This window comes from Stenella coeruleoalba (genome assembly GCF_951394435.1).
Source record: "Stenella coeruleoalba genome assembly, chromosome: 10".
NCBI lineage: Eukaryota > Metazoa > Chordata > Mammalia > Artiodactyla > Delphinidae > Stenella > Stenella coeruleoalba.
Genome location: NC_137156.1, coordinates 81,718,040 through 81,742,684, shown reverse-complemented (window position 1 = coordinate 81,742,684; position 24,645 = coordinate 81,718,040). Strand labels below are relative to the sequence as shown.

At 39.6% G+C, this 24,645-nt stretch overlaps 1 protein-coding gene across 2 annotated transcripts in view; it reads left to right on the top strand.

Annotated features, from left to right (window-relative positions):
- LOC307193288 (uncharacterized protein) overlaps nucleotides 1-24,645 on the top strand; it is a 365,942-nt gene that overhangs the window by 227,049 nt on the left and 114,248 nt on the right. For both annotated transcript variants that reach the window (XM_079935026.1, XM_079935025.1), the window contains one exon: nucleotides 15,076-15,193. In XM_079935026.1, coding sequence (XP_079791152.1) covers nucleotides 15,076-15,193 — 118 coding nt within the window. The remainder of the gene's footprint in view (nucleotides 1-15,075; nucleotides 15,194-24,645) is intronic.

Sequence of the window (24,645 nt, the reverse complement as noted above, 5' to 3'; positions counted from 1 at the left end):
TGTTTTCCTATATCATCAAATAATTCCTTTTTATCTTGGTGAAATATACATAACATGAAATTGATCATTTTAACCCTTTTTTTTTTTTTTTTTTTTTTTGCTGTACGCGGGCCTCTCACTGTTGTGGCCTCTCCCGTTGCGGAGCACAGGCTCCGGACGCGCAGGCTCAGCGGCCATGGCTCACGGACCCAGCCACTCTGCGGCATGTGGGATCTTCCCGGACCGGGGCACGAACCCGCGTCCCCTGCATCGGCAGGCGGACTCTCAACCACTGCGCCACCAGGGAAGCCCCATTTTAACCCTTTTTAAGTGTACAATTCAGTGGCGTTAAGTACATTCACAATGTTGTGTAACCATTACCACTATTTCCAGAGCTTTTTCATCATGCCAAAAAGAAACTTTATAATCACGCCTCCCATATCCCCAGCCCCTAGAGAAAAATCATATTTTTAAACATCGTTTCATATTAACTACAAAATATTCTTTATATGGATATGCTATAATTTACTGAACCATTATAACTTTGGACAATTATGTTGTTTCCAGATTTTTCTTTCTAAGATTTAAACATCGGGGTGTGTGTGTGTGTATGTGTGTGTGTCTGTTTCTATTTGATGCTTTTTTTTTTTTTTTTTTTTTGTTATACGGGCCTCTCACTGTTATGGCCTCTCCCATTGCGGAGCACAGGCTCCAGACGCGCAGGCTCAGCAGCCATGGCTCAGGGGCCTAGCCGGTCCGTGGCATGTGGGATCTTCCCGGACCAGGGCACGAACCCGTGTCCCCTGCATCGGCAGGTGGACTCTCAACAACTGTGCCACCAGGGAAGCCCATATTTGATTCTTAATATCTTCTTTATATCGTCCCCCTCCCCATATCCTCAAGTCCATTCTCTAGTAGGTCTGTGTCTTTATTCCCATCTTGCCCCTAGGTTCTTCATGACCATTTTTTTTTCTTAGATTCCATATATATGTGTTAGGATACAGTATTTGTTTTTCTCTTTCTGACTTACTTCACTCTGTATGACAGACTCTAGGTCTATCCACCTCATTACAAATAGCTCAATTTCATTTCTTTTTATGGCTGAGTAATATTCCATTGTATATATGTGCCACATCTTCTTTATCCATTCATCTGTTGATGGACACTTAGGTTGCTTCCATGTCCTGGCTACTGTAAATAGAGCTGCAATGAACATTTTGGTACATGACTCTTTTTGAATTATGTTTTTCTCAGGGTATATGCCCACTAGTGGGATTGCTGGGTCGTATGGTAGTTCTATTTGTAGTTTTTTAAGGAACCTCCATACTGTTCTCCATAATGGCTGTATCAATTTACATTCCCACCAACAGTGCAAGAGGGCTCCCTTTTCTCCACAACCTCTCCAATAGTTATTGTTTGTAGATTTTTTGAGGATGACCATTCTGACTAGTGTGAGATGATATCTCATTGTAGTTTTGATTTGCATTTCTCTAATGATTAATGATGTTGAGCATTCTTTCATGTGTTTGTTGGCAATCTGTATATCTTCTTTGGAGAAATGTCTATTTAGGTCTTCTGCCCATTTTTGGATTGGGTTGTTTGGTTTTCTGATATTGAGCTGCATGAGCTGCTTGTAAATTTTGGAGATTAATCTTTTGTCAGTTGCTTCATTTGCAAATATTTTCTCCCATTCTGAAGGTTGTCTTTTGGTCTTGTTTATGGTTTCCTTTGCTGTGCAAAAGCTTTTAAGTTTCATTAGGTCCCATTTGTTTATTTTTGTTTTTATTTCCATTTCTCTAGGAGGTGGGTCAAAAAGGATCTTGCTGTGATTTATGTCATAGAGTGTTCTGCCTGTGTTTTCCTCTAAGAGTTTGATAGTGTCTGGCCTTATATTTAGGTCTTTAATCCATTTTGAGTTTATTTTTGTGTATGGTGTTAGGGAGTGCTCTAATTTCATTCTTTTACATGTACGTGTCCAGTTTTCCCAGCACCGCTTATTGAAGAGGGTGTCTTTTCTCCACTGTATACTCTTGCCTCCTTTATCAAAGATAAGGTGACCATATGTCTGTGGGTTTATCTCTGGGCTTTCTATCCTGTTCCATTAATCGATATTTCCATTTTTGTGCCAGTACCATACTGTCTTGATTACTGTAGCCTTGGAGTATTATAGTCTGAAGTCAGGGAGCCTGATTCCTCCAGCTCCGTTTTTCTTTCTCAAGGTTGCTTTGGCACTTTGGCACTTTTCCATACAAATAGTGAAATTTTTTGTTCTAGTTCTGTGAAAAACTCCAGTGGTAGTTTGATAGGGATTGCATTGAATCTGTAGGTTGCTTTGGGTAGTATAGTCATTTTCACGATGTTGATTCTTCCAGTCCAAGAACATGATATATCTCTCCATCTATTTGTATCATCTTTAATTTCTTTCATCAGTGTCTTATAATTTTCTGCATACAGGTCTTTTGTCTCCTTAGGTAGGTTTATTCCTAGTTATTTTATTCTTTTTGTTGCAGTGGTAAATGGGAGTGTTTTCTTAATTTCACTTTCAGAGTTTTCATCATTAGTGTATAGGAATGCAAGAGATTTCTGTGCATTAATTTTGTATCTTGCTACTTTACCAAATTCATTGATTAGCTCTAGTAGTTTTCTGGTAGCATCTTTAGGAGTCTCTATGTATAGTATCATATCATCTGCAAACAGTGACAGCTTTACTTCTTTTCCGATTTGGATTCCTTTTTTTTCTTTTTCTTCTCTGATTGCTATGGCTAAAACTTCCAAAACTGTGTTGAATAATAGTGGTGAGAATGGGCATCCTTGTCTTGTTCCTGATCTTAGTGGAAGTGGTTTCAGTTTTTCACCATTGAGGATGATGTTGGCTGTGGGTTTGTCATATATGGCTTCTATTATGTTGAGGAAAGTTCCCCCTATGCCTACTTTCTGGAGGGATTTTATCATAAATCGGTGCTGAATTTTGTCGAAAGCTTTATCTGCATCTATTGAGATGATCATGTGGTTTTTCTCCTTCAATTTGTTAATATGGTGTATCACATTGATTGATTTGCATATATTGAAGAATACTTGCATTGCTGGGATAAACCCCACTTGATCATGGTGTGTTATCCTTTTAATGTGCTGTTGGATTCTGTTTGCTAGTATTTTGTTGAGGATTTTTGCATCTATGTTCATCAGTGATATTGGCCTGTAGTTTTCTTTCTTTGTGACATCTTTGTCTGGTTTTGGTATCAGGGTGATGGTGGCCTCATAGAATGAGTTTGGGAGTGTTCCTCCCTCTGCTATATTTTGGAAGAGTTTGAGAAGGATAGGTGTTAGCTCTTCTCTAAATGTTTAATAGAATTCACCCGTGAAGCCATCTGGTCTTGGGCTTTTGTTTGTTGGAAGATTTTAAATCACAGTTTCAGTTTCAGTGCTTGTGATTGGTCTGTTCATATTTTCTATTCCTTCCTGATTCAGCCTTGGCAGGTTGTGCATTTCTAAGAATTTGTCCATTTCTTCCAGGTTGTCCATTTTATTGGCATAGAGTTGCTTGTATTAATCTCTCATGATCCTTTGTATTTCTGCATTGTCAGTTGTTACTTCTCAATTTTCATTTCTAATTGTATTGATTTGAGTCTTCTCCCTTTTTTTCTTGATGAGTCTGGCTAATAGTTTAACAATTTTGTTTATCTTCTCAAAGAACCATCTTTAGTTTTATTGATCTTTGCTATAGTTTCCTTCATTTCTTTTTCATTTATTTCTGATCTGATCTTTATGATTTCTTTCCTTCTGCTAACTTTGGGGTTTTTTGTTCTTCTTTCTCTAATTGCTTTAGGTGTAATGTTAGGAGGTTGTTTATTTGAGATGTTTCTTGTTTCTTGACGTAGGATTGTATTGCTATAAACTTCCCTCTTAGAACTGCTTTTGCTGCATCCCATAGGTTTTGGGTCATTGTGTTTTCATTGTCATTTGTTTCTAGGTATTTTTTTATTTCCTCTTTGATTTCTTCAATGATCTCTTGGTTATTAAGTAGTGTATTGTTTAGCCTCCATGTGTTTGTATTTTTTACAGATTTTTTCCTGTAATTGATATCTAGTCTCATAACATTATTGTCGGAAAAGATACTTGATACGATTTCAATTTTCTTAAATTTACCAAGGCTTGATTTGTGACCCAAGATATGATCTATCCTGGAGAATGTTCCATGAGCACTTGAGAAGAATGTGTATTCTGTTGTTTTTGGATGGAATGTCCTATAAATATCAATTAAGTCCATCTTGTTTAATGTATCATTTAAAGCTTGTGTTTCCTTATTTATTTTCATTTTGGATGATCTGTCCATTGGTGAAAGTCCCCTAGTATGATTGTGTTACTGTCGATTTCCCCTTTTATGGCTGTTAGTATTTGCCTTATGTATTGAGGTGCTCCTATGTTGGGTGCATAAATATTTACAATTGTTATATTTTCTTCTTGGATCGATCCCTTGATCATTATGTCGTGTCCTTCTTTGTCTCTTCTAATAGTCTATTTTAAAGTCTATTTTGTCTGATATGAGAATTGCTACTCCAGCTTTCTTTTGATTTCCATTTGCATGGAGTATCTTTTTCCATCCCCTCACTTTCAGTCTGTATGTGTCCCTAGGTCTGAAGTGGGTCTCTTATAGACAGCATATGTATGGGTCTTGTTTTTGTATCCATTCAGCCAGTCTATGTCTTTTGGTGGGAGCATTTAATCCATTTACATTTAAGGTAATTATTGATATGTATGTTCCTATTGCCATTTTCTTAATTGTTTTGGGTTTGTTATTTTAGGTCTTTTCCTTCTCTTGTGTTTCCTGCTTAGAGAAGTTCCTTTAGCATTTGTTGTAAAGCTGGTTTTGTGGTGCTGAATTCTCTTAGCTTTTGCTTGTCTGTAAAGCTTTTAATTTCTCCGTCAAATCTGAATGAGATCCTTGCTGGGTAATCTTGGTTGTAGGTTTTTCTCCTTCATCACTTTAAATATGTCCTGCCACTCCCTTCTGGCTTGCAGAGTTTCTGCTGAAAGACCAGCTGTTAACCTTATGGGGATTCCCTTGTGTCTTATTTGTTGTTTTTCCCTTGCTGCTTTTAATATTTTTTCTTTGTGTTTAATTTTTGATAGTTTGATTAATATGTGTCTTGTCGTGTTTCTCCTTGGATTTATCCTGTATGGGACTCTTTGTGCTTCCTGGACTTGATTAACTATTTCCTTTCCCATATTAGGGGAGTTTTCAACTATAATCTCTTCAGATATTTTCTCAGTCCCTTTCTTTTTCTCTTCTTCTTCTGCAACCCCTATAATTCGAATGTTGGTGTGTTTAATGTTGTCCCAGAGTTCTCTAAGACTGTCCTCAATTCATTCTTTTTCTTTATTCTGCTCTGCAGTAGTTACTTCCACTCTTTTATCTTTCAGTTCACTTATCCTTTCTTCTGCCTCAGTTATTCTGTTATTGATTCCTTCTAGAGAATTTTTAATTTCATTTATTGTGTTTTTTATCACTGTTTGTTTTCTCTTTAGTTCTTCTAGGTCCTTGTTAAACGCTTCTTGTATTTTCTCCATTCTATTTCCAAGATTTTGGATCATCTTTACTATCATTATTCTGAATTCTTTTTCAGGTAGACTGCCTATTTCCTCTTCATTTGTTAGGTCTGGTGGGTTTTTACCTTGCTCCTTCATCTGCTGTGTGTTTCTCTGTCTTCTCCTTTTGCTTAACTTACCGTGTTTGGGGGTCTCCTTTTCGCAGGCTGCAGGTTCGTAGTTCCCGTTGTTTTTGGTGTCTGCCCCCAGTGGCTAAGGTTGGTTCAGTGGGTTGTGTAGGCTTCCTGGTGGAGGGGACTAGTGCCTGTTTTCTGGTGGATGAGGTTGTATGTTGTCTTTCTAGTGGGCAGGGCCACGTCTGGTGGTGTGTTTTGGGGTGTCTGTAGCCTTATTATGATTTTAGGCAGCCTCTCTGCTAATGGATGAGGTTGTGTTCCTGTCTTGCTAGTTGTTTGGCATAGGGTGTCCAGCACTGTAGCTTGCTGGTCGTTGAGTGGAGATGGGTCTTGGTGTTGAGATGGAGATCTCTGGGAGATTTTTGCCATTTGATATTACGTGGAGCTGGGAGGTCTCTTGTGGACCAGTGTCCTGAACTTGGCTCTCCCACCTCAGAGGCACAGTCCTGATGCCTGGCTGGAGCACCAAGAGCCTGTCATCCCCACAGCTCAGAATAAAAGGGAGAAAGAAAGAAAGAAAGAAAGAGAGAGAGAGAGAGAGAGAGAGAGGGAGGGAGTGAGGAAGGAAGGAAGGAAGGAGGGCAGGAAGGAAGGAAGCAGGGAAGGAAGGAAGGAAGCAGGGAAGGGAGGAAGGAAGGGTTATTAAAAGGCAAAAAAAATTTAAAGAGTTATTAAAAAAATTTTTTTTAAGTTATAAAAAAAACGGACAGGCAGAACCCTAGGATAAATGGTAAAAGCAAAGCTATACAGACAAAAATCACACACAGAAGCATACTCATACACACTCACAAAAAGAGAAAAGGGAAAAAAAAATATCGTTGCTCCTAAAGTCCACCTCCTCAATTTGGGATGATTCGTTGTCTATTCATGTATTCCACAGATGCAGGGCACATCCAGTTGATTGTGGAGATTTAATCCGCTGCTCCTGAGGCTGCTGGTAGAGATTTCCCTTTCTCTTCTTTGTTCACACAGCTCCTGGGGTTGAGCTTTGGATTTGTCTCCGCCTTTGCATGTAGGTCGCCTGAGGGTGTCTGTTCTTTGATCAGGCAGGACGGGGTTAAAGGAGCAGCTGATTTGGAGGCTCTGGCTCACTCAGGCTGGGGGGAGGGAGGGGTACGGAGTGCGGGGCGAGCCTGCGGCAGCAGAGGCCAGCATGACGTTGCACCAGCCAGAGGCGCGCTGTGTATTCTCCCAGGGAAGTTGTCCCTGGATCATGGGACCCAGGCAGTGGCGGGCTGCACAGGCTCCCGGGAGGGGAGGTGTGGATAGTGACCTGTGCTCGCACACAGGCTTCTTGGTGGCGGCAGCAGCAGCCTTAGCGTCTCATGCCCGTCTCTGGGGTCCGTGCTGGTAGCCGTGGCTCGCGCCCGTCTCTGGAGCTCCTTTAAGCAGCGCTCTTAATCCCCTCTCCTCGCGCGCCAGGAAACAAAGAGGCAAGAAGAAGTCCAGACCTTTTCCCGGACTCCCTCCCGGCTACCTGTGGCGCACTAGTCCGCTTCAGGCTGTGTTCACGCCGCCAACCCCAGTCCTCTCCCGGCGCTCTGACCGAAGCCCGAGCCTCAGCTCCCAGCCCCGCCCGCCCCGGTGGGTGAGCAGACAAGCCTCTCAGGCTGGTGAGTGCTGGTCAGCACCGATCCTCTGTGCGGGAATCTCTCACCTTTGCCCTCCGCACCCTGTTGCTGTGCTCTCCTCCGCGTCACTGAAGCTTCTCCCATCTGCCACCCGCAGTCTCCGCCCGCGAAGGGGCTTCCTAGTGAGTGGAAACCTTTTCTCCTTCACAGCTCCCTCCCACTGGTGCGGGTCCGTCCCTATTTTTTATCTCTGTTTTTTCTTTTTTCTTTTGCCCTACCCAGGTACGTGGGGAGTTTCTTGCCTTTTGGGAGGTCTGAGGTCTTCTGCTAGCGTTCAGTAGGTGTTCTGAAGGAGTTGTTCCACATGTAGATGTATTTTTGATATATTTCTGGGGAGGAAGGTGATCTCCACATCTTACTCTTCCGCCATCTTGAAGCTCCTCCCCTATTCCTGTTTTATTGTTATTTTCAAAATGTAAAGTGTGAAATGTTTCAGTGATAAAATCTTTAACCTTTGGGATTGTTGTCTTTTGTTCTTACCTTAAAAAGTTTCTCCCCAAATAGTCAGTAATCACTTATTTTTTTAGATTTTTATGGTCTGACTTTTTTCCATTTAACTCTTACCTGTACTTAGAATTGATTTTGAGGTTTTGTGTTCAGTGAAAAGTAAACTTTTCCCCACAAATAACTAATGCATTACCAGGTACCTATTTGTTAAAAAAAAAAAAAACCTTTCCCACTGATTTTTTTTTTTGTTGTTTTGTTTTTTGTTTGTTTTTAAATTGAAGTATAGTTGATTTACAATGTTGTTTTAATTTTTGCTGTATAACAAAGTGATTCAGTTATACATATATATACATTCTTTTTTTAAATATTTTTTTCCATTATGGTTTATCATAAGATACTGAATATAGTTCTGTGTGCTATACAATAGGACCTTGTTTTTTATCCATTCCATGAATAATGGCTTACATCTGCTAACCCCAAACTACCAATGCATCCCTCCCCCAACCCCCTCCCCCTTGGCAACCATAAGTCTGTTCTCTATGTCCATGAGTCTGTTTCTGTTTCATAGATAGATTCATTAGTGTCATATTTTAGATTCCACATATGTGATATGATATGGTATTTGTCTTTGTCTTTCTGATTTACTTCACTCAGTTTGAGAATCTTTAGTTGCATCCATGTTGCTGCAAATGGCACTATTTCATTCTTTTTTATAGCTGAGTAGTATTCTGTTGTATATATAGGCCACATCTTCTTTATCCATTCATCTGTTGATGGACGTTTAGGTTGTTTCCATGTCTTGGCTATTGTGAATAGTGCTGCTATGAACATAAGGGTGCATGTATCTTTTTGGATTAGAGTTTTGTCTGGATATGTACCCAGGAAGGGGATTGCTGGATCATATGGTAATTCTATTTTTCATTTTCTGAGGAACCTCCATACTGTTTTCCATAACAGCTGTAACTTTTCCACTGATATATGATTGCATCTTCAATGTATAAGTCAGAATGCAATGTGCTAGCTAGGTCAGCTTCAAGACTACCTATTCTATTTCAATAATTATCTTTTTATTCTTGTACCAGTGCCACACTGTTATAATTTCATTAATTTTTAGCTTTTAATTTTTTATTGTGGGAAATTTCAAGAATATACAAAATAGGTGTGATTATATTATAAAATCCTAGGTATTCATCACCCAGATTCAACACTATATTTTTTTAAAGCATGATAAAAAAGCAAAAAAGAAATGACAAAGGAAAAGGAGAGAGGAGACTAATAATCTTACCATTGCATCTTATTCATTTATGACTTAGTTTCTATCAATAAAATAAAATAGTAAGACCTATGTAATGTGGTGGAGGAAAAATAGCTGTTCCAAGAATACTAGCTAAGGAGAGCCAGTAACAGAAGAACCAGAACGGAGAATATATGAGGTTCTGATATTCCTGAAAGGCAGGACAAAAAGAAAACATAAGTTGTATAAGAAGAATGTGAGTTCATAAGAAGTGATGGACCTTTTCTTTACATGAAGTTCAAAGAGGAATGTTTTATTTAAACAACATGGAACAAAATGGGCAGTGTCCTCCAAAGTAGAGTTGCAAAAGATAACAAAGCAAACTTTAGATTACTTTTTCTCATCTCAACTTTGGATAAAAACCAAAGTCTGTTTTTAATCACTGTCTTGAGTATATTTCAACTACGAGCTAAAGTAATATCATCCAGGTATATAGTTTTATAAAGGTACTTAGCAAATCTAAGATCTTCAGCCGTAAGTTTTTAATTAATTGTACCTGTGTCATGACTAAAAGACTGATAAACATATCATTGTTCTTTTCTTAGAAGAACATGGAGACTGAGCCACCTTGCTTTTGACCAGTGATTCTCAAATATGGTGTAGGGCTTTTTATGATAGCTGTTCAGTCTATCAAAATATGCATGTTTTAAGGTTCTTGTTCCAGTAAAGATGGAATAAGCACTCTGTACCCTATGTCTCCCATTGAACACAACTGTGAAATATGGACAGAATGCATAGAGCAGTTTGAGAACTCTGAAAAGTAATTAGTAGCAGGTAGATTGGGGAAGAAGACTAGAATTTGAAATGCCACCAAAATTGTTGTGAGTTTATTAGTTTTTTTCCGTTTCAACATCCCCTGGCCTGAACACAGTGCAGCCTAAAACCCCAAAGAGAGCCCTGCGGTGCAGACAGTGCTCCAGAAGAAGCCTTCTAGTCCCAGCTTGAGAAGAAGAAAAAGGGGACTCCTGATACTTGGACTCCTAATGCTTGGAGACAGTGTGAAAATCTGTTTTGCCTTCTTTTTTTCCTTCTCTTGGTTCTCTCCCACCATGTCCCCAAGGCAGTCCCATGGTGGCAATGACAAAAACTTGACCTGGAGCTAGCAGGAGCCAAAACTCTGAGGGAAGGGCACCTTTCTTTTCAACGGGTGGAGATGTGATCCCTACAGAGTAGGGCAACCCCTCCATTGCATTTGGTTCCTTCTCTGTCCTCTGCCACTTGGGCTCAGACATGGGTGCAGTCACAGATATGCATGACAGAAAGGGTAACTAAAGCCCAACTCTCAGACCAGAGGGCCACAAAGAGGAACACAAGGGAAATAAAAGCACCCAGGGAGATTGGAGAGGAGAACTCAAGAAGGAAACCCCATAAAGTGATCTATGAACAAATGGGCTCCCCCTGAGTTATGCATGCAGGAGTCTGATTCTAATCAGCAAATGAAGACTGTGAGAACTGAACTGATAGACCATGGCCAAGGTCCCAAACTAACCACTGAGTGACAGAGATGTGGGAGAGATCCTAATAGAACTGCAAAGGCTTTGAAAATTGAAATGATTTTGGAAACAGTGCTCATAGGTTGGAATTTGTGATCTGAACCTAACCAGTTTGATTGCCTACTAAAACAAAAATATCAATAATTTTCATCAGATTTAAAGAAGACACAGAGTTTAATAATATAGTATTCAAAATACATCCAAATTATTGGGCATATAGAGGATGAGTAAAACCTCAAACTGCATGGAAAAGGCAATCAACAGACCTTGACACCATAATGACACACATATTGGAACTATTTGGCTAAGACTTTATAGCAGCTATTATGTAAATGCTCCAACAAGCAATCACAAACACACCTGAAATAAATGAAAAAATAGAATGTCTCAGCAAAGAAATAGAAAATATAAAGAAGAGCCAAGTAGAAATTTTATAACGAAAACATGCAATAACCAAAATTAAAAACTCATTGTATAGATCAACAGCAGACTAGAGATGGCAGAGGAAAGAGTCAGTGAACTTGAAGTTAGGTCAGTAGAAATTATGAAGAGCAATAGAAAAAAAAAATTTTTTTTAAATGAACAAAGCCTCAGGGACCTATGGGCCACTAACAAAGGTCTAACATTTATGTCATCAGGTGAAGAGAAGGAGAATGAGTACAGTAATGAATAATTATTTGAAGAAACAGTGGCTGAAAACTTCCAGAGTTTGACAAAAGACATTTATCTACAGGTCCAAGAGGCTCCTCAAAACTCAAACTATATAAACCCAAAGAAATTCAAGGCTAAACATAGCCAAATTATGGCATTAAAGACAATGAAAATTTATCAAAGGCAGCCAGAGAAAAACAATACATTACCCAGAGGGCAACAATAAGTCATGTGACTCCAGATTTCTCATCAGAATACCATGGAGGTCAGAAGAAAGTAGCACAACATTTTTAAAGTGCTGCAAGTAAAGAACTGTTAACCCAGAATTCAATATCCAGTGAAAAAATCTTTCAGGAATAAGGGTAACATAAAGATGTTCTCAGTGAAGGAAAAGTAAAAGAATCCATTTCCATCCTACCTACTCTAAAAGAATTGCCAAAGGTGGCTCTTCACCAGAAGGGAAATGACACCAGAAGAAAAAAATTAGAACATCAGGAATGAAGGAAAAGCAATAGAAATGGTAAATATTTGGGTAAAGATAATGAACTCTCAATTGAGCTCTTTAAAATATATTTGATGACTGAAAGCAAAAGTTATGACCTTGTATATGGGCTTTTTAATGTATGTGGATATGATATATAACACAAGTATAACATAAAGGGGGGGATGTAATAAGACCTACACAGTTGTAAGGTTTCTACATTCCAATTCAAGAGATAAAATACTACTTCTAAATAAAGTGTGGGACATCAAGTATATATATACTTTATGGGACATCAAGTATGTATATACTTTAATCATTAGGGCAATCACTTAAAATCTATGGCAATCACTTAAAATCCATGTAAAGAGTTATAGCCAAAATCACCAATAGATAAATTTAAATGGAATGCTGAAAATATTTAGATAACCACAAAAAAGTTAGGAAAAGGGAAACAGGGGCACAAAAACAGAAAGACAGAAAATAAATAATTATATGGTGGTCCTAAATACAAACACATCAATAAGTACATTACATTTAAATGCCTGAAAAGACTGAATACTTTTTCCCTGAGATCAGGAACAAGACGAGGATGCTCACTCTCACCACTCTTACTCAGCATGGTGCTGGAAGTTTCTATCCAGTGCAATAAGGAAAGAAAAGGAATACAGATCAGAAAAGAAGAAATAGAACTGTCTCCTTTTTGCAGATGACACAATTATCTACTTAGAAAATCTCAAGGTATCTACCAAAAAACTTCTAGAACTAATAAGGGAATTTAGGAAAGTCACAAGATACAAAATAAGCATACAAAAATTCATTTCATTTTTATACACTAGCAATGAACATGTAGACACTGAAATTAAAAGTGTGATACCATTCAAAGTCACTTAAAATATTGTATAAAATATGTACAGTACTTATATGCTGACAAGTTCAAAATGCTCATGAAAGAAATAAAAGAATATATGAATAAATGGAGAGACATACTATGTTCATGGATTGAAAGATTCATCATAGAAAAGATGTCAGTCCTCCCCCAAATTTTACAGAAGTTTAGTGCAGTTCCTATTAAAATCCCAGCATATTTTTTGTAGATACAGACAAGATTATTCTAAAATTTATATTAAAAGCAAGGGAACTAGAATAGCTAAAATAATTTTGAGAAGAATTGGTGGGAAGAATCCGTCTACCTGATTTAGAAATTTATTATATAGCTCCAGTAATTCAGACTGTTTGATACTGGCAGAGAAATAGGCACACCATTGGTCGGTGGAACCAAAAAAAGAACCCAGAAATAGATCCAACCAAATATGCCCAACTGATTTTAACAGAGGAGTAAAAACAATTCAATGGAGAAAAGATAGACTTTCCAACAAATGGTGCTGGAAGAAGTGGACAACCATAGGCAAACCACAGCCAAAAAACTGAACCTAAACCTAAACCTCACATCTTATACAAAAACAAATTCAAAATAGACAGCAGAATTAAGTGTAAAACTATAAATCAATATGAAAAAATAGGAGAAAATAGTTGGTATCTAGGGCTAGACAAAGAGTTCTTAGACTTGAGATCAAAAGTATGGTCCATGAAAGGAAAAAAAAAAGATAAATTGGACTTCAACAAAATTAAAAACTTTCCTCTGCAACATACACAGTGAGAAGATGAGAAAACAAGCAACAAAGTGAGAAAAAATATTTGCAAAACACATATCCAACAAAGTACCAATTCCTAGACTATAAAAGAATTCTCAAACTTAACAGTAAAAAACAAACAAAGCATCCAATTAGAAAATGGGCAAAAGACATAAAAAGACATTTCCCTGAAGAGGCTATACAGATGGCAAGTGAATGCATGAAAAGATGTTCAACATCATCAGCCATTAGAGAAATGCAAATTAAAAGCTCAATAAGGTATTGCTACACACCTATCAGAATGGCTAAAATTAAAAATAGAGACAACAGCAGATGCTGGAGAGGATGTAAAGAAAATGGATCACTCATACATTTCAGTGAGAATGTAAAATGGTACAGTCATTCTGAAAAACAATTTGGCAGTTAACTTACTATATTGCTTACTATAGGTTACTTACTATATCATTCCATTGACTAACATTCTTGAGATGAGAAAATTATAGAAATCGAGACTGGTTGCCTGGGGTGAGAAAGAAGATGGTGGTGGGAGAGAAGTGGGTATGGCTACAAAAGGACAACATGAGAAACGCTTGTGTTGATGGAAATACTCTGTATCTTGATTGTATCAGTGTCAGTGTTGTGGTTGTGACATTGTACTATTGTTTTACAAGATATTACCATTGGGGGAGACTTGGTAAAGGCTACACTGGACCCCTCCATCCTGTTTCTCACAACTGCATACGAATCTGTGATTGTCTCAAATAAAAAGTTAAATTTTTTAATGTATATTTTTTTCTTTCGGGGCTTCTGGGTGAATGATTTGAAATTCCATGGACTGTCAGTTCAACGTATGATTAAGGTTACTTCATAATAACCTAATACGTGAGTTATTCAGATTTCTTAAAACTTGATATTCATTAATTAGAAATGGATTACTCTGGCTTTTAATTCTGAATTCTTCTAGGAAAGCTGTCTGCTGGGCAGGGTTTCACAGAGCTGTGAAGCTTTTGCTGTGCACGTAGGCACCATCTAATCATTGGAATCCCTGAGCTATGGAGAATACATTACACTGTTATCTTACCTGACTGTAATTTTCACTTTCTCCTAGTGGTGTTTTTGGTTTTGTTTTTCTTAAATTACTCTTAGTTTAGCCTCACAATGATTGAGTTTGTTGGGGTTGCTTGCTTAACTTGACATTGTATAGAAATTCCTATTTGTCTAAGCAGTATATCTAGCCTATACACTTTCCAATAACTCGACTTGCACATATCTTTTGTGTTGCGGTTCAAAATGAGTCATCCTCGCCTGAACTGCTAAAACCAACATATACCCAATCCCAAAGAATTTGCTTAGACACTGACCCTTCACTGTTATCAGTGAGCTATCTTTCCACCAGAAAGTGGGAAGAGCTTGGGTGGATAGGCTGGGAGATCTTTTGCTCTACTAACCACTGATGGCAAAAGAAGTAATGAAGGCCTTGACCTTACATTCTCTGGCTTGGCTACTAATTTTCCTAGCTGAGTTTAACAGCAAAAAGTCCAGATCAGGGCTGCTGGCAAATGCAGATATTATGCTATTGAATGAAACAAGACCCAGATACATTGAACACCAACTGCATAAATAGCAATGGTGATTGTTGTTATGAACGTTAATGATTCTGACTTATGTTAATGTCCCGGTGGAGGTTCTTCCTATTTCAGTCCAAGGATGCACTATTAAAAATACGTTTTCCTTTCCCACAGAACAAAGTGGGCTTTGTACACTTGCTGGTGCCATTTGTGGCAGAGAAGGACTTTCTTGGATTGCTTCGGAATGATAAAAAGCGTGTCTCTCATCCAAGAACTGAAATGATACCTTCAGGTGAGTCTGGAGTCCAAATCCTCAAAGGAGGGATTTAGGAAAGCATTTGAGAGGATCAGGTTTAAACCAAACAGTCCCTGAAGAAGAAATTCCATTCAAGTTCTTTCCTTAAAACAGGAAATTAAACAGAGTCATTATAAGGCAAACTCAAGAGAGCGATAGCACCATCCCTCCCTACTGTTAGTTACATGAACTTCATTTTAGGTCATCTATGAATTGAAAACTTGATTTAAATTTGATCCTGGTAACCATAGCTCATTTCAAGTACAACAATCAGAATTCTAGGCAAAATGCGTCGTTTTCAAAACATGTAATATACCTGAAATATTACTCCTTGCATAATTATCAAGATTTAAGTCTCCTGGAGTATTATTTTAAGTAGTTCATTAAATTCATGGGCCTATTTCCAAAACCTGGAGCAGTTGAGAGGGCCAGATCATAGAACATGAATTCTTTCAAGACACTAGTAGAGTTAACGTATTTTATTAAAATTACTTGAGGCAAGCCAGAAAGCTGAGATGGTGAAGCAGGCATCGGTTGGCATACTTTCCAGATGTTTTTATTTTTAAGTTTCATTAAGTGAGTATCAGCAGAATAGCCAATGCAAGACCGAAACCCCACCCGGTAAATAACTTGCAATTGCTTTCAACCAAGCCTTCTCTGCACCAGTGAACTGCATATTGTTCTTTAGGAACACAAGAAGAAAGACTTCACACGCATCCTCTTCAGTGCTTAGCAGGGCAGGATGTTGGTGAACACTCTTCTTGGAGCATTTAATGGTGAATGCTTAAAATTAATCTGATTGTATTGGGATTCTTTTTTCTATGAGCCAAAATGAGGGATTTGGGGAAAACCATTCAACTCAATCGGTCTTCATTTGCTTTATTCTAACAGAGCAGAGAGTTAAAGTCCGAAAGGTGGGAGCCTATTGGGAGACATAAAAGTGCCTGGCATATTTAAGGAAAAGCAAGGGGGTCCGTGTAAAGGAGTACAGAGTGGGTGGGGAGGCTGTAGGAGATGAGGTTGGCATAACAGGGCTGGACTGCATCAAGCTTTGCAGCCCAGTGGAAACACTTTGAGTTTTTTTGCTCTGAATAAGAAAAGGAACAATCAAAGGCTTTCCAGCAAATAGTGACAAGATCTGGAGGTGGAAGTAGAATCAACATCCCTGGAACCCCAGATCCCCAAATGGAAATCAGGGACTGTTGAGGAGAAGGGAGGGGAGCAGATGCTGGGGAGACAGCCAGCAATGTGTACAGCACACTCAGTTTTCCCACAGTGAATGATAGAAAGAAAATAAAACAAATCATGCTTTTGAAACCAGGAATACTCACACATGTGTAACATACACATACACAGAGAGGGAGAGAGAGAAAGAGAGAAAAATTTTGCGTCCCAAATACCTCTGTAGCCAAGACAAAGTGAAAAAAGTACAGAAACAAAAGAATTAAAAGTCACTGAAGTGCTTTGATCAAAACGATTTTTTTAAGATTAGGGTCACTTTGAAGAGTTCAGACTCCTCAAGAGTACATCTTCTTAGTTCCATCTGTCCAGTGTTTCAGGAAACAGTCTGTTTTGGCAGTTAACTTTGTCTATAATTCTTACATAAAATATGTTAAACATCTGTCCCTGATCAATTTAAATATCAGTGCCTTTATTGTGTCTAATGCGGGCCCATCAAAATATAACTTACAAGAGAAGATTTTTTTTTTTTCCCAGCCAGTCTTAACAACTGCTTCTTTGCAGCGTAATTGTTCTCTCAGGACTAAAAAGGAATCTTCTAAGTAAGACAGTTATTCAGTTCCTTTGTAGATAGGTATCATTAATATGGAGACCACATGGGATAAATTTGACCCCTTATTTAAATAAATGTCCACTCTTCTTTATAGCTCATAGCTCGGGGCTAATTCTTTTTTGTCCACCACGGCAATCCTGAACCCATGCTCCGTGAAAGAATGAACTACCATCAGTACTAACGCACTGACCAATGTGGAATTTCCAGCCAGCCATGATTGTCATACTCCCAAAGGCGACCCCTTAGGAAAGGTTCTCTATGCGTGACACCATAAATACTGCCCATTATTGAGACTCTACTGTGTGCCAGGTACTGAGCTGAGCTCTTCACATATAATAGTCCAGCTTCACCCCTTATAGCTGTGTGACCTTGGGTAATGTACTTAATCTTTCTGAGCCTCAGTTTCCTCATCCTCAGTAAAAATGGGGAGAACTTCACAGGGTTGTTGTAAGGATTAAATAAGTTAACGCACATAAAGTACTTAGAACATCATACGCACTAAACGTGTAGGCTTTGAATTATCTAATTTAATAATTCTCACAACAAAATTGTAAGCTAATACCATCATGATTCCCGTCTTATTGATTGAAGGTAAGAAGAGATAAATGAAAATAGCAATGATCATGAATAATACAAATAACTGGGCTATGCGGGTTGTATACATTATCACTAATGTTTACCACACCCTTATTCCCATTGGAAAACCAGCCTCAAGGAGGTTAAGATCACATGGTTGGATTGATGGAGCCAGAATTCAAAGCAAAGTCGTCTGATAGAAATATCTGTGCTCTTTCTGTTACACTAGGCTACCTGCTTCCTTCAGGAGTTCGGTCTACATGGTAGAACTCACTTCTCAATGAAATTTTCACGAAATTGGCCAGTGGGTTTTGAACAGCTTGTGTTCTTGAGTTGACCAAATCAGTAAGCTTGACGTCTTAAGATCATGGTTTTTTAATTTCTTTACTTAAACGGTATCTTTTTTCTCAAGTGCTATGCTTTTTTCTATTTCTTCTCTTGGTTAAAAAGTTACAGTGATTTTAATAGTGGTCTTTAAAAGCGTTTCTTGATATTAAAGCCTATCTCAGGCAATGACTTGGCCGGGGGAAGGTGGGTGTGTACTCCCGTGGGTTGAACACAGACAGGCCCTGCAACACCAGAGCCAATGTTTTCTTACTTAAGCAACAAGTTTCAAAGCAAAGGAATATTAATGCAGGCATGGGTTAGAACTGTGTTTCTTACAGTGAGGTTCAGGCATGATTCTGCATCAAATCCTCTTAGCTGGTAATTAGAAAAGGCGCAGATTGCTGGGCAGGACTGACTGAAGCCAGAGATGTGGAGGTCAGAGCCAGCCATCCACATTGTGAGAAGTTCACCTTGGCATCCACAGGCACAGTATAGGCTGGAACTTCTGCTTTACCTATATGACTTTTTCTGATCCTCATCATCTTTAGAACCAGACACAGAATGGAGATCTTTGCACATACACAATCAGACAACAGGAAATCTCTTACCACCAGTCAAGGAAGGGTTGAGAGCAGAGGTTGGGAAATTATAGCCAGGAGAGACCAGGTCTCCGTCATGCTTTAATCCTCTGAAGCTCGGTTTATGTAAGAAATCCAAGCCTATAAGCTCAATGGCCCAGAGACCCCAAGATGCAGGTCTTTTCCCCCTTCCCATCCCACCTAGTTAGTCACAAGATGGACAGGTTACAGTAGAGGAGAAAGCCTGGACCTCCTTTCAGCCTGCCTGTCGCTGTTCATACAACTTTAGGACACCATAAACTGCAGGTGACATTTGTATATCCTGTTTCTGGTTAGAACCAAGCTGCCCAGTGAGACGGTAGGGATGGCAGAGGAAATACAAGTCATACTAATGGCCTAAAAATGGAGGACGTAGGAGGGGCTCTCTTTGGCTAAGCACTTTCTGTGCAGCATCTCATTTTATCTTCAGAACCTAAGAGGTATGTCCTCTTTTATCCCCATTTTGTAGATGAGGAAACAGAGGCACAGAGAGGTTGAGTGATTTAACCAGAGAGTTCAGACAGTGGGATGGAAGCACGATACTGCATCCTCACTGTTCTGCTCGACAGCCTCAGAGCTGTGGCCCCACGTGGTCACAGGATTCCCTATGGTAGTAGCCAATCAATTAATTCAGTCAGATACACATATATGGAAAACAACAGAAAAGGGAGTATGTTATGGCCCACATGCCTTTGATGTTGGAATACGGCTATGACTGGGTCTCAGTTGAAACTGATCAGCAGCAAGTGCAAACAGGTCACAATCTGGTGGAGACGGATGATGTTTCAGTTGATAGGGATTCTAGCCTTTTTTTCCTGGGAGTGGGTCAAACCCCGCAAAGCCGCAGCCCTCTTGCTCAGGGTCCGTGCTGTTAAAAGCAGCTGACATTTGTTGGGTAGTCACCGTGCGCCAGGCACTGAGTGGGAACTTCCCATACCTTTCCTCATTTAACAAGCAAAACGATCCCAGTACAGTGGTAACTTCTGTGACCCCATTTTCCAGATGAGACGAGTGAGGTATATACAGTGGATCCAGGCTTCAAAGTGAGATCTGAGTGACCCCAGAGCCTGAAATACCCGGCTATGTTAGTCAGGGTTTTCCAGAGAAACAGAACCACTAGGATGGATATAAATACATACGAGGAGATTTATTATAGGAATTGGCTCATGCAGTTGTGGAGGCTGAGAAGTCCCACCATCTGCGTCTACAACAGAGAATCCGGGAAGCTGGTGGTGTAATTCAGCCCGAGTTCAAAGGCCCACGAACCAGGGAAGCCAGTGGTGTAAGTTCCTGTCTTAGTCTGAATGCCCAAGAGCTAGGAGCACCCATGTCCAAGGGCAGAAGATGGATGTCCCAGCTCAAGCAAAAAGAGAGCCAGTTTGCCCTTCCTCTGCTTTTTTGTGCTATTCAGGCCTTCAGCGGATTGGTTGATGCCCCGCCTGTGGTGGTGAGGGCCATCTTTACTCCATTTACAGATTCAAGTGCTCATCTCTTCCTGAGACACCCTCACAGACACACCCAGAAATAATGTTTTACCAGCTATCCAGGCATCCTTTAGCCCAGTCAAGTTGACAATTAAAAGTAACCATGAACCTAGTTGCAGGGCAGGAATAAAGATGTAGACATCGAGAATGGACTTGAGGACACGGGGTGGGAGGGGGAAGCTGGGGCGAAGTGAGAGTAGCATCGACATATAAACACTACCGAATGTAAAATAGATAGCTGGTGGGAAGCAGCAGCATAGCCCAGGGAGATCAGCTCAGTGCTTTGCGATGACCTAGAGGGGTGGGATAGGGAGGGTGGGAGGGAGGCTCAAGAGGGAGGGAATATGGGGACATAGGTATGCATAGGGCTGATTCACTTTGGTGTACAACAGAAACTAACACAGTATTGTGAAGCAATTATACTCCAATAAAGATCTATTAAAAAAAAATAATAACCATCACACCTGCTTTTCCAGCATGGAGTAGTTGAGGTAGAGATCAGTGGGAAGAAGCAGGAGACTGGAATTCCAGCTCTTACTTTGCTGTTTCCACACTTGGCAATTCTATGATAGTTTTTTGTCCCCATCTGGACTTCAGTCTCTCCCATTCCAAGCTAGAGATATTGCCCTAATTTTCTTACAAACCACCAATCACTCTTTCAAAGACCTGGAACTTATCATTATAAAAAACAAGTCTCCCTTTTTTTTTTTTTTCCTGAGAAACACAATTTTATAGGCATTCTCTTGTCATAGCAGCCACATATGCAAAGTTTTAAGGACCTCAATTGTAGTAGTCCTATAGAAATGGATTAGACGGTGATATCCAACTTTGTCTTGTAACTAGAATAAAATTCCCATGTTCTACCAAGAAACCTTCTCCCCACTCCTGGGGTGAGAACTGCTCCACATAATAATATTTTTAATTTTATCTCTCCTGACACTAAAATTTGACCAGCCTATTACTGTGTTTCTCAATGAAAGATCAAAGGGGATTGGGGGGAATAGCTTCTGTAATTTATACATCATGTTCCATGTATCTGGAACTGTTCAATACAAACAAAATCTCGGCTGATAAGGACACTCAGAAGATAGAACATGCGTTGTAAGATGCTTAAAATATGCTGAGAAACAAGTGCACCCATGGTAATTAATAAAGCATATCATTGAGTAAAACAGGTAATTAGCCATGATTATGGAAATATAAACAGAACCTAATTAGCAGAACTTTTCACTACTAGCTCTTCGTTGCAGACAGTAAACATTTGGCATATTGCTATCATGCCCCTGTGCATAATTGCTCAGTTGATTTTGGCCTGGCTGACTGGGTAGTAGTCAAGATGTCCAAACAGTCGAGGGCAGTCACAGTGCTGAAGTTTTTGTATTCATTACCATTTCCACTGAGCCAAAGACAACATGAGTATGAATTGGAAGTGTTCTATGTTATCAAACCAAGCTTCTTATAAGAATTCCCTTCATCTGATTTCTGTGTTCCAGCAGTTTCCATAATTCCATAGAAACAACCCTTCATCCCACACTTTCCATTACTATAGGAATGGAAAAGAGGGTGAGTTCCTCAGCTGCAGTCTGCCTTCCACACCCATCAGTCACTCGGGATAGTGTTTCCAGTGACCACCATGTTGCCAAAGCCAGTAGATACATTTTCCTCCTTATCCGTCTTCTTTAGTAATTGTTAACTCTGTTTACCACCCCCTCTGTTCTGTGATGCCCCTCTCTCCTGGTTTTCCTTCTGTCCTTGTGGTTACACCTTCACCATTTCCTTTGCCCACTTTCCTTCTTCTGCCCACTTGAAACCGGACTTCATTTGTGGTCAGCCACACTTTCCCCCCCATGAATAATCACTAGGAAATCTCATACCAGTGACAATTATACTGAAGCTGTAGCTTCCTTTACATTCTTACTGGCAATGCCTTTGCCCCAGCTCTTGTCACTTGCCTCCTGCATTATTTCAATGCCTTCTTAATTTTTCTCCCTCCTCCCAATTTGACATCATCCCTTCAATTTGTTCTGTACCAGTATTTCTAAATTGCAAATCTGATCCCATTTGTTCTTTGTTCTCTGTTCTCCATGCTTCTCTTTACAAAGTTATCTTGAGTATAGGCAATTAGGGTAGAGATAACTCCTTGGGGCTAAGTGATTTCAGAGGCTGGGGCAATAGAGGTGAGCAGAGACTGCTGTCGCAAACATAGGCTTGCTTCTTGGGGAAAAGCCATGAAGGAAGGAGGACTCTCCCAGGATCTCCCAGGATCTCCCAGGAGCAGGAGTTTTGCCCTGAACTGTGGTTGCCAGAATGCATTCTGATCATTAATAAACTGTTTTCTTTTCAAGTTTCATTCTGGCTTAAGGACAGTATATGGACAAGCATTACAAGTAGAGAGAATCAGTAATCCCCTGACTCAGGGATACTCAGGAAGTCTCTGGTCTATATTTTCATTTCCCCACCAGCCTGTCATAGTGCCTGCTTCATTAAAATTTGATTAATATGACATAAAACCCAAGGTAGCAGAAATCTAGATAGGAGTTTAATTCTGTCTTACATAAACAACATCCAAAGGTAAGCTGCCCAGGACTGCTGGGATGCTCCCTGGTCCTCAGACACAGGCTTCTTCCAGCTTCCTGCTCCATCACCATCAACACACTACTTCCACCACCTGACCTCATGATGCAACCTGACTGCTTGAGCCCCAGCCTTCGTGTCTGTGTTCCAGCCAATAGGAAAGGACATAAAAGTTCAGACTACCTTCCATTAAGGACACTTTTAAGAAGTTGCACAGACAACTCTCTTTGGATACCATTGGTCAAAGCTCAGTGTCATGGCCACCATAGCTACAAGAGAGACTGGCAGATGTAATCTTTCTTTAGGGCAGTCATGGTCTCAGCTAATGAATAGGTATTCCATTATTAAGGAAAGGACAAATTCACTTATGGGAAAACTATCAATTTTTGCTGCAACATCTGAAAGCCCTTTGTTGGAGATGCAGACCTTTTGTTCTGAAAGATTTTCAGCAACAGACCCATCTCTGTCTGTTAGGTACCATCTTGATTCCTCAGCAGGCATTGGTTTATCATTTCCCTTCCAATATGACATCAAGATCAAGGGGATGTTAAGACCAGAGCAAAGGTTACCACTAGGAGACAGAGGGGTTCAAAAACCAGAAGGAATAAGACATCAAATAAATGCCATCCACTTAACACTGGCTTGTCCAAAAAGTGCCTTCAGTTTTTAAATAAAAATAAAAGACACATTTTAAATTTTCACCAAGAACTTTATTGAACAACGTATTCACCATTTTGTTCCACTACCTTCTGCCATTTTTCAGGCAACTTCATAACTCTATCTTCCCAAAACTTTTTATCTTTTTGAGCAAAGAATGTTCCAGGTGCCTTTTACAGTCTTCCAGGGAATTAAAAATTTTTCCATGAAGAGAATTTTCTAAAGACTGAAATAAATGGAAATCCGAAGGTGCAATGTCTGATGAATATGGGGGACAAATCAGAACTTCCCAGCCAAGCTGTAACAATTTTTGCCTGGTCATCAAAGAAACATGTGGTCTTACATTATCCTGATGAAAGACTATGCGTTTTCTGTTGACTAATTCTTTTATTTTATTATTATTATTTTTTTGCGGTATGCAGGCCTCTCACTGTTGTGGCCTCTCACGTTGCGGAGCACAGGCTCCGGATGCGCAGGCTCAGCAGCCATGGCTCACGGGCCCAGCCGCTCCGCGGCATGTGAGATCTTCCCGGACCGGGGCACAAACCCGTGTCCTCTGCATCGGCAGGCGGACTCTCAACCACTGTCTTTCTCTTTGTGGCTTACTTCATGTAGTGTGATAATATCTAGTTGCATCCATGTTGCTACAAATGGCATTATTTCGTTCTTTTTTATGGCTGAGTAGTATTCCATTGTGTATATAGACCATATATCTTCTTTATCCATTCATCTGTAGATAGACATTTAGGTTGTTTCCATATCTTGGCTACTGTGAATAGTGGTGCTATGAACATAGGAGAGTATTTATGTTTTTGAATTATAGTTTTGTGTGGATATATGCCCAGAAGTGGGATTGCTGGATCATATGGTGGCTCTATTTTTAGTTTTCTGAGGAACCTCCATGCTGTTTTCCATAGTGGCTGTACCAACTTACATTCCCACCAACAGTGTAGGAGGGTTCCCTTTTCTCCACATCCTCTCCAGCATTTGTTATTTGTAGCATTTTTAATGATGGCCATTCTCAGCAGTGTGAGGTGGTACCTGATTGTAGTTTTGATTTGCATTTCTCTAATAATTAGTGATGTTGCGCATCTTTTCATGTGCCTGTTGGCCATTTGTATTTCTTCTTGGAGAATGTCTATTTGGGTCTCGTGCCCATTTTTCGATTGGATTGTTTGTTTTGTTGTTGTTGAGTTGTATGAGCTATTTATATATTTTGGAAATTAAGCCCTTGTCTGTTGCATCATTTGCAAATATTTTCTCCCATTCTGTAGGTTTTCTTTCTGGTTTTTTTGATGGTTTCCTTTGCTATGCAAAAGCTTATAAGTTTGATTAGGTCCCATTTATTTATTTTTATTTTTATTTCTATTACCTTGGGAGACTGACCTAAGAAAACATTGGTACAATTTATGTCAGAAAATG